Genomic DNA, 14087 nt, shown 5'->3' with positions numbered 1-14087 from the left:
ACCCAAGAGGAGAGTAAGAGAGGAGATTGAAAGCAACGACTGCTTGTTTGAAATTTCAGGATTCAAGAGTGATGCAGGGTAAGTGGAATCAGCTGACTGGGGGAATAAGGTCTGGTAAGTATTTACCACTGTTATCGCTTATAGTTTTGAAGTTCTTTATTTTGTGGTTTATAGTTTGTAAGAGTTATATTGTGTAGTAACAAGAACTAGGGACGAAGGGCACTGGAATCATTTACATTATTTGATTTTAAGTATCTCCCAAAAAATTTAATTTAAAGGAGTAATTCATGGCAAGAGAACGCAAATCCATTGTGTGCTCCTTCTGCTCTGTGTGGGAATCAGGAAAATTTCCAGTGCATGGGGCTATCATGTGAAAAGGCAGAATTGGACAAATTCAAAATGGATTTACTAAAGGGAAGCCATGCTTCACAAATCTATAGAATTCTCTGAGGATTTAACTGGTATAGTTGATTGGGAGAGGGGGAGGAGGCAGTGAATGTGGTTAATTTGGACTTGCATAAGGCTTTCAACAAGATCCCACATAAGAGATTAGCGTGTAAATCTAAAGCACATGCGATTGGGGGGTAATGTATTGAGATGGGTATAAAACTTGTTGGCAGACAAGAATGATTCTTTTCCCAAGTAGCAGGCAGACTAGTGGGTACTGTAGGGATCAGTGCTAGGACCCCAGCTATTCACAATGTATATTAATGATTTAGATTAGGGAAATAAATGTAATGTCTCCAAATATACAGATGACACAAAGCTGGGTACAGGATCAGCTCTGAGGAGGATGCAGAGATTCTTCAGTATGATTTGGACATGTTGAGTGGGTGGGCAAATGCATGGCTAATGCAGTATAACGTAAGGTAGCAAAAATAGGAAGGCAGATTATTATCCAAATAGCTATAGATTGAGAGATGGGATGCTCACAAGACTTGTGTGTCCTCGTATCCCAGTCATTGAAATTAAGCATACAGGTGCAGCAAGTGGTGATGAAGGCAAATTATATGATGGCCACAGCAAGAGTCTTCGAGCATAGTTGCTGCAGTTATACAGGCCACAGTGAGACCACACCTGGAATACTATATGCATTGTTGGTCTTCTTATCTGAGGAAGCATGTTCTAGCTGTGGAGGAAGGTTTACCAGACTGATTCCTAGGATAGTGGGACTGATGCATGAGGAGCAATTAAGTCGGTTAGGATTGTATTTGCTGAAGTTTAAAAGAATGATGGGGGATCTCATAATAACCTATAAAATTCTAGGGGGAAACTGGAAACAGGTTACTCAGTTGGATGTTCAGCCATAATCATATTGAATAATGAAGCAGACTTGAACGTTAAAAGGCCTACTCCTACTCCTATTTTCTGTTATGATTGTTAACTGTGCATGTTCTTGTTTTCCAGATAATAATCCAATGCCTTCACTTAAACCTGCCTCCAACACACTCTCCACCATGCCATAATTACAAGGTTCGGATCACTGGTAAAGACAGGAGCTCTCTTTTCTAGAAAAGGGGAGGCTATGGGTGGTCTAATGTATTAAAATACTTCAGCGTGTGATAGGACTGATGTGGAAAAGATGCTTCCACAATTATAAGATAGTTGTCACTAAATCCAAGGAAGGATTTGGGAGAAACTTAAGGGGACACTGGATAAGTCACACCTCAGATTCAGAATGATTATGTAGTTACGACTGCATTGTATGAAGGAATTGTTGCCATATAACCGATAAATGAAGCAATTCGTCTCCTTGCTCTTTCTGCTGACACAGACCAACAACTTTCAGTCCCACCATTTGCGGGACCTTTGGCTAGTCCATCAAATTTTCCGTGCCATCCACGATTCCCGCCACAGATGAGACTGGAAAATCCCAGCCATTATGTAATTCTTTTACTCAAATATGCACTTTCCTTGTATGTTAAGAGTATTAAGGATTAGCATGCCAGAGAATAGCAAGCATACTGTCCCTCCATAATGATGAAATTTGAGCTGTGAAAGCAGTGGCTCATCAACCAGTTGTGTGCAAGGTACAGAGAGTGATGTTGGCAACGGCTCTATACATTCACGTGCAAATACATGGTACTTGGTTTGTAAAGGTTACGTATGAATTTAAGAAAGAAAGAATACAGCACACATTCAAATTTCTAGGAAATTTTGCAAACATTACTTCTGTTAAAAATCAATGATTGAGGTCAAAAATAAAGTTATAATAAGCATGTAAGGAAATAAATTTACCAAAATTCTCTCGCAAAGTGGAGTGAAAGAGTGAAAAAAAAGTACAGGAATATCATTGCTGAGAGGAGCTACCTGTGGCAACCACTGCTTTAGACAGAACTGATGTGACAGCACTGTGTGAGGGCTGTCATTTTGCAGGGAGTCCTGATCTCTACCCTGGTTAGGTAGGTTGGATTCATATCCATGCATGCAGGCTAACTCCCAAGATTTACTTTATCTTTGCAGCAGAAACTGGTTTGTATCAATCCACAAGCACCAGCGAAAATAAAAATGGCCAAAATTTAATAAATGTTCATGGCATAACGTTTCTGAACAGATATAAATCTCTGTAATTTCTGAGAAATGCCAGCACTAATTAAATATACACTCACAAACACTGAGGTTCTATTAAAGATTATTTAGGATTGCATTTTTTTAAACTTAGAAACAGTACATACACAAAACCAATATGTATAATCTAGCTACTATATCTCTAGTATCCTCTATTTTCTTTCTCATTTTTATCTAGTAATGTCTGTTCAAGACTCAGTCTGGCATCTTTAAAATCTGGATTCAAGGTCAATGTTTGCTTGAAGTCTTCCAATGCCTGGTCAAAAAATCCTGAGAAGGAAAAAAATGGCAAGTCATTTTGTTATTCTGTTACATAAAGTCAGTGAATAATGCACTGAGTTTTTTTTATAACTGAGAAAAACTACTGTAATCCTTAGGAATTAACATTATGGCATCAGACAATGTTTTGTATTTAAAGATTATAATTAGTTAAAATCCCTTACAGCATTATGTCACAAATAATGAAATAATATGACAGCTTAGCTATGGTTGCTTTAAATTTGTACACAGGCTCTGAGTAACACAGCAAGACTAGATTCATAGCCCCATGCCTAGTTCTGAGAAAGGAGGCAGTGGGTTTTCTCCTTGGACCTCTGCAGTCTTTATGATGATGGTATTTCCACAATAGTGAAGGAATTTCAGGAAATTTATCAGTTACAATGAAGAAACAACAATATAAGTAAGCCTAATGTGTGACCTGAAAGAGAACTTGGACGTGAAGATGGTAAGATATAGTAAGATGGTACATGTAGATGATAAGAAAGATTTTGCAAATAATTATAACAAAATATTACAAAATTGTGACATTTTTGCAGTGAAATTTGAAATAAACAAACTACTTTTTCATCTTAATCAAAATATTTTTCAAGCAAATAAACATCTATTTAAAAAAAAGCACAATAGCCTTAGTCAAAGTGAACTCCCAATTGGAAGATAAATCTCAGCATCCCTTGCTGGTCAGCCCACATACCTATTTCGGGTCAATGATAACTTCTGCCTAGCCACTAGATGGTATACTGTGCACTCTCCTCAAAGGGCTGGCAAAATCAGTCCTTTTATACAGAAGGTAACACTGATTTTTTCAAATAGTATTGACTGTCTCAGCCAAAATAAGGAGCCACATAGTGGGGAGTAGCCATCAGGGATCTTTTTATATGTTGGTTTCTCAATAAGGAACAAAGCACCAAGGACCATGTAGGGCATCACCAAAGTTAGAAAGAGTGAAAGAGAAAATTAACTAAATTAGGAAATGGTGATTTGGAATCTCCTAATTTAAGAATTAAATAGCCAAAGGAAAGTGAAAGGAAAGACTCAGATTGTTAAGGGTGAGTTACAATATAAGCCTATGCCACGTTCTCAGCACACTGGAAAATATAGGGATGAAGGAGAGCACATAGGATAATTTCTTAGAGTTTATAAGGAATAAAACAAAGTTCAGATGAGTTCTAATCTTAGAAATATCAGCAAATAGAGTAAGAAAGATTGTGAAAGTTTGGAAGCTAGAGGTGAATAAAGGATCAATTATCAGACAAATTCTAGCATTTATCTTACCCAGAAAAAGAAGGCAGCTGCTGGGAGATATGGGGGCAGCATTTTAAATCTTGGATTGATTTAGGCTTCATAAAGAATTAAGAGTTGTCGAAAGAAAACAAATGTTCAGGACAATGTAAGATAGTAACTTTTTGGCAGCAGATTCAGCAAGGAGACATGAAAGTCCCAATTTGAGAGAGGAAAATTAAGAATTTCAACTAACGAAGGAGAAATAAGGGAAGAAGAGATGTACCTTTAGTGGCTCCATCCTTAACTATTTGCTATGTTTGTGATCTAGAAGAGGAAAGCTAAGAGGAAACAATTCAGGGTTTCTAACAAGATCTCTAATAAATTCCATTCCAAATCTTTCTCATTGGAAACATATACACCCATTCTTCTGATCTAGACTTATAAGCAATTTACTGACTGTAAATGACTTCACCAATATACAAGCTTCAACAATTGCCCTAAAAGAGCAGTCAAGTAGACAATAGAACAAGGCCAACCGAGATTATCCACTGGTTGCACCAAATTACTTTTGCTAAAGCCTTCCTGAGAATGATCACTGAAACGAATATGATCGACAGAACTTCCTACAAGTTCATTAATTGATTTTTCCTGGGGATTTTGTGGTCAAGTCGGAAAAAATTTATTGTGAAGAAATTACGAAACCAGGTTACTCTCATATTAAGGACTTCTAATTTATGACCTGAAATGTGAATGCCTTTCTCCATAGTTTCTTCTTGTCCTCTTCCTCTTCAAAGAAGATGGAAAGTTTCTCTGAAATAGCCTCTCTGGTGACTTGGTTAAAACAAATGGCCACTAGGTTTTTAAAACATTATTTCACTATGTAGGCATTGCTGGTTATGACCCATCCCTAATTGTCCTTGATCTGAATGTCTTGCAAGGCCACTTCAGAGGGGGTTAAGAAGCAACAACATTGCTGTGGATATGCAGTCAGGTAAGGATGGAAAATTTCATTCCTGAACTAGTGAACCAGACAGGTTTTCACAACAATCACTGTCACCATTACTGAGACTACTTTTCAATTGAATTTAAATTTCATCAGCTGCAATGGAATTTGAACCCACGTCTCCTGAGCATTATCCTGTGTTTCTGGATTACTAGTCCAGTGTCATGACCACTATGCCACCATCTCCATATTAGGTATCATTAGCATTGTTCTGTGCTCCTTTGGAGCCTTGTCTTATACTGAGCTTGAGGTACAATGACATAACCTTGCTTCAGCTAGTGCTAAATCTAAGAGTTAGCATGGTAGCTAAAGAGGCAGTCACTATTTTAATGCTAACTGTAAGTTCCATCACTGAGGATGTAAATCTAAAGTATTTTTATTTGGGAAATGACCAAATGGAAGATCTTCGACAAAGGTTCTTTCTGTTCAGAGAAATATGTTGGTGTTGATTTGTTCATTCAGTTGCTGGAGTTGCTTCTTGGGCCTCAGTATCAAAACAGCCTCTGAATGACATTTGGTTAGAATACAAGATCTGCAAGACAAAGACTTTCAAAGACATAGAACATCCCTGGCAATGCTGAACTACCAGAATGATCAATAGTATACTAAGACACAACTTAAGGACAGAATTTAAAACAGTTGATATCAAAAATATATGATTAACAATCTGACAAGATTGATTTCATTTCAATATTCTACAATGAAAACGTGTAGACTATAAAATAAAATGTTACCTAGTCTATAACGTATCAGTCCTCGATTATAATAAGGAATTTCAAAATCTTCTTTGTTTTGAATTGCTAATGTGTAATCATCCATGGCTTCATAAAAGTCAACTTTTAAATACTTGATTTGGCCTCTGTTGTTATATGCATTAGCCAGGTCCTCAGCACAGCAGTTGCTGAACAAGAAAAAATGTATTATTAGTTACTAAGACATTATTAGCACCTATGTTGCACGCTATGGAGTAGTTTTCTGACTTTACATTGCAATAAATGGTTAGAAAATCAGATGAATTATGTGGTCAAATTTTTAATGTGTGTTTTTGGCTGGTGAAACAATTCAGAAAATGACCACTTTTATCTCAAGACTCAATGCATCATGTGCCTTCCTTATGAGGCAGAACAGTTAGATTTTAAGAAGCTGAGTGCTAGCAACTGTACTCATAATCAGGAAACATCTAATCCTATTTTGTGTAGGTAAAGACTGAAAACAGAAGTTAAATGAGATTTTGATTGCTTTATTCAACTTATTATTTTTAAATTCAACTTGCTATATAAATGGTCAACAGAAACATAAGATGAACAACTATTTGATTGGAAAGTATAGAGAACAAAAACAATGATACTGCATAAAAATAACTGAACATGTTGAAAATATTCAGCAGTTCAACCAGTTCCTGGAGAGAGAGAAACATAATTAATATTTCAGGTCTGTGACCTTCTGACAACTGAAAGAAGATGAGAGATTTAAGTTTATAAACAAGCACAGAGAGAAGGAAAAGGTAAAATGAGGCGGGGAAGGCTTTTTGTGAAATTGCTAGACTCCATTTTATGGAAAACAAACTTAACAAAGATCAAATAAAATTATGTATTCTGTACTATAGTAGTTGAGTTGAAGTGGGTAATATTCATTGATCAGAATATTTCATGATCTCGAGCTTTGTAATACCCCTTTCTACCTACTGTGTACAATTTGATTCATTAATTAACTTCCATAACTATGGTGTCGCGAGGGCCAGAATACAAGAGCAGGGATCTGCTTCTGAGGCTGTATAAGGCTCTGGTCAGATCTCATTTGGAGTATTGTGAGCAGTTTTGGGTGGCATATCTAAGGGAGAATGTGCTGGCCTTGGAAAGAGTCCAGAGGAGGTTCACAAGAATGATCCATAGAATGAAGAGTTTGTCATATGAGGAATGGTTGAGAACTCAGGATCTGTACTCATTTAGAAGTTTTGAACAATAAGGGGGGGATCTTATTGAAACTTACAGGACACTGTGAAGCCTGAATAGAGTAGATGTGGAGAGGATGTTTCCACTAGTAGGAAAAACTAGAACCTGACAGCACAACCTCAGGCTGAAGTGATGATCCTTTAAAACGGAGATGAGGAGGAATTTCTTCAGAGTGGTGAATCTGTGGATCTCTTTGCTGCCGAAGGCTGTGGAGGCCAGGTCATTGAGTTTCTTTAAGACAGATAGATAGGTTCTTGATTAATAAGGGGCTCACATGTTATGGGGAAAAGGCAGGAGAATGGGGGTTAGAAAAAAAGCAGCCACGATTGAATGGCAGAAGAGACTAGATGGGCCAAGAGGCCTAATTCTGCTCCTATGTCTTAATGAGACAATCTGGAGAGATCAAAGTGGGAATGGAATGAAGAATTAAAATGAGTCAGGTTCAGGATTGCGAACTGAATGGAGGTGTTCAGCAAAAACCATTTGTCAATATGCATTTGGTCTCTGCAGTGTAGAGGAGACTGAATTGAAAGCAGCATCTTAAATTAAAAAGTACATGTAACAAAGTTGACAAGAACGAACTGTGACTAGTAAAATTAAAAGGACAAAGACGTACTTCGAGTGGCCTACTAGACCAATGTCATTTAACAACTTTGGAAGTAATGTAAGAGGGGCGATTCTGTAAAATAAAGGGGTAAGGTTGCTGCTTATCACGAGTGTCACTCTTTCCCCTTTTGTAGCCACGTTAAAGTCATTGTTAACGATCCAAGTCTTCCTGGCTGCATCTAAGGGTTAGACTCACTTTTTCCATTTCCCCTCCGTGCAAATATGAATGAACTTGGTGTAGAATTCTTCTGCGGTTCTGAAGTTCTGCTTCTGAAAATGGGAGTCCGCTTCCCTCAGAACAGCCTGACAGTCCATACTCTCCCTTCCTGTAATAGACAGAGCTGCTTCCGGGATTACATCAGAGTCGGGGGAAGGATCTTGACCAGCTCCGAAGCATTTTATGACCTGCTACATTTCACCGAATCATAACAGATGAGAATGTATCTGTTAATTTCTTAAGAATCCAGAGAAATGAAGTCACAGAGAGGACCTGGAATGTTGTATTTTTATTTTCAAACGGCGCCATTAATTGAACATGTCAAAGTGTGTTAAACTGCTGCACTGTGCCGCCTTGTACCAATCACTGAAGGCTGCCAGATCCTTTCTGCTCTGTAAATATCAGAAACCTCAAGGTTTAATTCCACTGACGCACGAAGAAACTTCGGGACTGAATTTCCACGAGGATTCTCTCATCAATAATATGTTAAACCGCAGAAACAACTTGCACCCAGATAGCTCTTTTCGCGACATCCTAAATGCTTAGTTATTTTATGTATCTTCGAGAATGATGTCGAGTGTTGCAAGGTTTGCAGGCTGAACAAGTCTGTAGGACAGGACAGAAGGTTTTCTCCATCATGTCCTGAAGTCGGAACTTGAATCTGGGCTAATTTTTATGCAATGTAGTAGAAATTTGCATAGTCTAACACTCCAGTTCTGAGGGTGCATTACCCTGTCAGAGGTGCCATGTTTCGGATGGGACATTACACCGAGATCCTGCCTGCTCTCAGGTGAAGAGATCCCACAGCATTATCAAAACACAGCAGGAGAGTTAACCCTATTGGCCTGGATAGTGCTTACCCACCAACTTTGGAAGAAGATTATCTGATTATCACATTGTTGTTTGAAGGAGTTATGCTGTGCACAAATTTGGCTGCTGTCTTTCATACATTGGAAACATATCACTGTTGCAAAGTACATCATTGGCCACAAGGTTTCTGGGTTGCCTGGTTATTAAAGTTAATATATAAATGCAACTTTTTTTTAAAGACCCCACAAATAACAGTTAATAAGCGAATCAAATTCTACTGATGTACATTGCAGGATAGATGTTGGCCAAGACACCAGGCAAAAAGAACTTCCCTCATCTTCAAAACCGTCCCACAGGACCTTTTATGACTGCTAGAAAGGGCAGACAGGGCTTTGGTTTAACATCTCATCCAAAATATGGCCCAGTTAAAAGTATAGCTCCCCCTCAGAACTGTACTGGAATATCAACTTAAATTATGTGCTTAGGTTTTCGAGTAAGACAATGGGTAGCATTTTTTGTGTTCCCATTGCCTGCCTGTCAAAATACTGCCAAACACAAACTTGAGCAGATACCCACCCCACCATCTTCCTGCCCACCGCTGAGCTCACCACCATAATATGAGAAGTTGGGTGCAGCCGTATCTAAATAAAGAATCAAGGCTCAATTAAGCTTGTTAACAAGTCATTGACCAATAATATGCTTCCCATCCTATAAAAGGCAGTTGGTGTGGGCAGTAGGAAGAAATAGACAGGCTACTTTTTTTAAAAACACTTCTTCAAAGGGATGGACTGGAGGTGCTATCGTGGAGCAGGCGGGAAGAGCCTCCTGAAGACAGTATCTCCCATTTCTTCCTTGTTGCCTGCTCCATTAAGTTAGTATTTTGAGGGAAGTAAAATCAATGGTCTTTCTGTTGAACTGTTTTCAGATAATGCATATTATAGTGTTAGGTACTGCATCACAGGGTGACAGAAACGGCGTGGTTTGCAGTCGATGTCAGCAAATTTAAAGAGATTTTAGAAACATAGGTACCATTTTGGCCATTGTAATTGTAATACCATACAGTCAGCCTCTTGCATTTGGAATTGGAATGTTTCAGATATTTTTCAAATTTGAAAAGATATTTTCTGCTGAAAGTAAAATGTGTTCACCTCAAGAGCTATTCCAGTGTATTAGCACTGAGTGACATATTTGGCTTTTCGGTTCAAGATGGATGATCTGAGGAAAAGTTAAAAGTTGGTCCACATAGTTGGTTGCTATATCAGATCTAAATTAGCAAGCCAGAATTATGTCTAGAAATCACGCAAAATTCTACAAAATAAATTGCATGTGGAAAAAACTTACAGCAAATGTCCTCTTAATTAATTCCTTCAACAAAAGATTTGGATAAAACAGTTCAAAAGCAGGGCTGCAGTTATAGATAATTGAACGCTGTTTGTAACAGAGCAATTCAATGTGCTGTTGAGATCTTAAATGAATTATCCACAAATGTGACTAGACAAGAGTATCATAAATCTGAAGCTCTTCAAATTACTCTTTGAAATCAAGGGGGAAATTTCATAGAATTCTTGGAGGTTTGCTGCAGTTAGTAACTTTTCATAAGAGATTGAGTGGATTTGATGAAGTCCATGAAGTGATTGAATTATTGGCCCATACTTTATATTCTGGTAAATGTTACTAGAATATTTTTAATTGACTACCTACTTTTTTTGTAGTATATCCAAGATCTGAAGTCCTTGTGGCCAGTGGATTGTGTTCCTGTATCTGAGTCAGAAGCTCCCTATTCAAATCCTGCTCAGAACTTGATAGCCAAGAATGGGTATTCATAATGAAGCCAAACAGGCGAAGTATCAACTTGTAAATCCTTCCAATGTACACCAAAGACAGCCATGTGACAACAGTAAACCACTGCAGTATCTTGCCAAGATAACCATGGACCAAGAAGTCTATGCTTGCCAACACCCTCTTGGGACTTGGTAACTAAAGAAAATACCCAAAAATCAAAGGAATTGCAGAACTCTGAAGACATGTGGCAGAACTCCTGAAGCTTACTGTTCCAAAACATAGTTTAGAGCCATTTCTAAATTTTCTCATGTTCAAAAACAATACCTGTATGTAGCAGTGAAGAATCTATTCAAGTGTAAACTCAATGTTTTATTGAAATACATCAGGAAAGCAAATGACCGTTTCAGCCATATTATAAAAATAGTCTGATTCAAATACTCACTACACTACTATATACAATATAAATTGTACAGATTGCAGAAAGTTAAATAAAAATTTAAAATAAAATTTTACAATATTGTCCTGATCAATAGCTGACTATTGTAAAAACAGTAAAGTAACAGGAGAAAAGAACAGCTTTTTGTGAAATCACTGGACTCCATTTTATAGAAAACAAATTTAACAAAGCTCAAACAAAAACTATGTACAAGTACTCTGCAGTATAGTAAGTTGGAATAGGTAATATTCATTTATCAGGATACTTCTAGATCTCGAGCTTTATAATATTCCTTTCCACCTATTGTGTAAAACTTGATTCATTAGTTAACTTTCATAACTATGGTAGTTAAGTTGTCAAAATAGTTATCTGTAATAAAAGTGATGTGCATAAATCTCATCTTTCCTCAAAATCCAACTGAAGTAATACAATTGGAAAAACTGTAAAGACAATTCACAATGTTACTAAATTGTTATGAAAGTCTGATGTTTACATAGAAAAATATTCAAAAGTGCCTCACAAATATATTATAAAACATGGAACCCAAACTAATGAATAGCAGTGTAGTCAAAAATTTGATTTAAAAAAATCGATTGAAAGAGGACTGTAAAAGGAGAAGAGGGCAGAGCAGAGCTAGAGGGATTTATGATCGTAGGGCCTAGATAGCTGTAGGTAAAGCCAACATTAGTGAGATGAAGGTGCACAATATGGTTTGATGTAGGATATGAAAAGCAGTTCCAAATGAACCAAATTTTATGGCCTGGGAGATGCATAAGGCATGGCTCAGCATTTCAGGAGCAGATATTACATGTGGAGAAGAGCAATAAATATTACAGAGATGAAGTGTGGAGGACTGGAGGGATTGCAAATGTTTACCACTATTCAAAACAAACAAGGGAGAGAGATAAATCCAGGTCAGTCAGCCTAACATTGTCAATAGTTTCCAATAACTTCCCTATCAATAGGGACAAAATAAACTTTCATTTGGAAATAAATGTTTTAATCAAGAGCCACCCTAGATTTGTTAAAGGCAAATATTGCCTGATTAATTTAGTTAAATTCTTCGACAAGCTAACAGAGTAAGTTAATCAGGTAGACGTATATACAGATTTCAGAAGGTATTCAACAAATGGCCACACAGAAAGTTTATTAAGACGGAAGCCATGGTATTGGGGGTGGGGGATTGTTGGATGTGAAATTGGCTCAGTGAGAGAAAGTAAAGGATGGTGGCGGGTGGATGTTTTTCAGACTGAGTGGTGATTTGCACTGCTATTCTCCAAAGGTCATTTTCAGATTCCTTATTCTTTGCATTTTTTCTAAATGTCTTAGACTTGGGTGTAGAGAGCAGTATTATAAGGTTTGCAGATGATACAAATATCGGGTGACAAAAATATTAACACACTTCAGGATGAGACAGACAGGATAATAACTAGACAGAAGCATCACAGATGTGTTTCAATACAGAAAAATATGAAGTAATGCACTTTTATATAACCAATATGCAAATATACTGTAAATAGCACAATTCTAAAAGATGTAAATGAACAATTAGACCTTGGTGTCCAGATTCACAAATTCATAAAAGTGGCAAAGCAAATTGATAAGATGTTTAAAAAAGCGCATAGATTATTTGGATTTAACAAATAGAGGAATAGAACATAAAGCAAAGCAAACATTCCATAACTTTACAAAGCACTGTTTAGGCCTTAGCTATAGAGTCGTAGAGAGTTCTGGACACCGCACTACAGGAAATATGTAAATACCTTAGAAAGAAGTTAGGCAGGGGAATGGGACTGATTGGATTGTTTAACAGAGAGCCAACATGGACTTGATATACTGAATGGCCTCCTCCTATGTTGTTATGACTTTATGAAAAGTGTAGTCAAAAATTTGATGAAAAAAATGGATTAAAAAGAGGACTGTAAAAGGAGGAGAGGGCAGAGCAGAGAAAGGAAGATTTAGGAATGGAATCTCATAGGGCCTAGGTGACTATAGGTAAAGTCAACATTAGTGAGATGAAGAAACACAATATTGGTTTGGGATAGGATATAGAAAGCAGAGTTCCAAATGAACCAAATGTTGTGGCATGGATGCAGAAAAGGTTTACCAGGATGCTACTAGGGATAAGTGACTTTGTTATTAGCAGACGTTGTAAAGGTAGGACTGTTACCTTGAAGCAGAGAAAGTTAAAAAAGATTCCCTAATAGAGGTTTAAAGACAATGACAAGGTTAGCTAGAGTAGCTGGAGTAGAACTATTCCCTTAGGTGAGTAGTTGATAACCAGAGGTAATAGATTTAAAATAATTTCCAAAATATTTAGAGGGGAGGTGAGAATCTATTTCCTGAGTTGTCAGGATCTGTACCATTTTACTTGATATGGTGATGGAAACAGATTTACTAAATAATTTACAGGGTCAGGATAAAAGAGCAGGAACATGGGGCTAATAACAACTGTTCTTTTTAAAAATCAGCACAGGCACAAACGGCTGACTGACCTTTTGCTGTACTATAAGATTTTATGATTATTTGAGAAGTGGGCAGTCACAAGTACAGAGGGTCATTTCTGATTCTGATTACAACAATTACAATGGGCTGTAACAGGTGCAGAAACATGGTTTGAGAGATTCAGGCAGGGATTTGTGAGAAAGGTGGGTATGAATTTGCAAGTGACATGTTCATCAACTTGAAAGGGAAGTAAGGTTGAAAATGGGACAGCAGTGAGTACGGACAAATATGTTTTATATTTAGTTGGGGGTGATGCTGATGACTTCTAAAGGGAGCAAGGCTATAGATAAGAGAAGGGAACCATTTAAAATGTCAACTAGCACAAGAATCAAAAAGTTTAGCAGGAAAACAGTCAAGGGTGCATGAGATGATTTCATTGAGTACATAGGAAAGAAACTAAGGGAGAAATTAGTTCACAGGTAAGAGGAAGGAAACACCGGTCATGAAAAAGTGGAGTCAATCTTCATGATAAGACAGATATGAGCTCTTACTGGACGTAGAGAAGCAAGGCAAAGAGATTTAATGATGCATTTCGTAATAAGGAAAAAAAATAAAGAAATAAGCAGGGTGTTATTTTGGTTTTCCAGGATGATGTTGAAGTAGTGACTGGTTTTGGCAAAGGAAAATGCACCTCAATGGTGCTTCACGTGATTCGTCAAGTCTGGTGGTGGATTACTAAGCTAGTTGTGTACCAGACACATTCTAGTC

General features: G+C 37.4%; 1 protein-coding gene across 2 annotated transcripts; it reads right to left on the bottom strand.

Moving 5' to 3' along the window:
• Positions 1–2503: 2503 nt before the first annotated feature.
• On the bottom strand, positions 2504–7960 carry ttc32 (tetratricopeptide repeat domain 32). 2 transcript variants are annotated; one of them, XM_080192245.1, is made up of 4 exons: positions 7826–7960; positions 7640–7702; positions 5806–5972; positions 2504–2838 (listed from the first exon to the last, which is right to left on the bottom strand). In XM_080192245.1, the coding sequence occupies exons 1-4, from the start codon at positions 7942–7944 to the stop codon at positions 2711–2713; spliced, it is 477 nt and encodes a 158-aa protein (XP_080048371.1). In that variant the 5' UTR covers positions 7945–7960; the 3' UTR covers positions 2504–2710. The 2 variants fall into 2 exon arrangements, with proteins under 2 accessions (XP_080048371.1, XP_080048372.1); XM_080192246.1 differs by lacking the exon at positions 7640–7702.
• Positions 7961–14087: the final 6127 nt, after the last annotated feature.

This window comes from Carcharhinus amblyrhynchos, chromosome 7, assembly GCF_965287045.1.
Source record: "Carcharhinus amblyrhynchos chromosome 7, sCarAmb.v2.hapA, whole genome shotgun sequence".
In the NCBI taxonomy this organism is placed as follows: domain Eukaryota; kingdom Metazoa; phylum Chordata; class Chondrichthyes; order Carcharhiniformes; family Carcharhinidae; genus Carcharhinus; species Carcharhinus amblyrhynchos.
Note: the sequence above shows the minus strand (reverse complement) of the source record. Positions and strands in the feature narration are given on the sequence as shown.

Bases quoted from the DNA above. Each gene is read 5' to 3' on its own strand.
- ttc32 (XM_080192245.1), bottom strand. From the start codon at position 7,944: ATGGACTGTCAGGCTGTTCTGAGGGAAGCGGACTCCCATTTTCAGAAG. The intron at 5,973-7,639 runs GTACGTCTTTGT...TTTCTTGTTCAG, and splicing joins GGTCTAGTAGGCCACTCGAA to CAACTGCTGTGCTGAGGACC. The intron at 2,839-5,805 runs GTAACATTTTAT...TTTCCTTCTCAG, and splicing joins ACTGATACGTTATAGACTAG to GATTTTTTGACCAGGCATTG.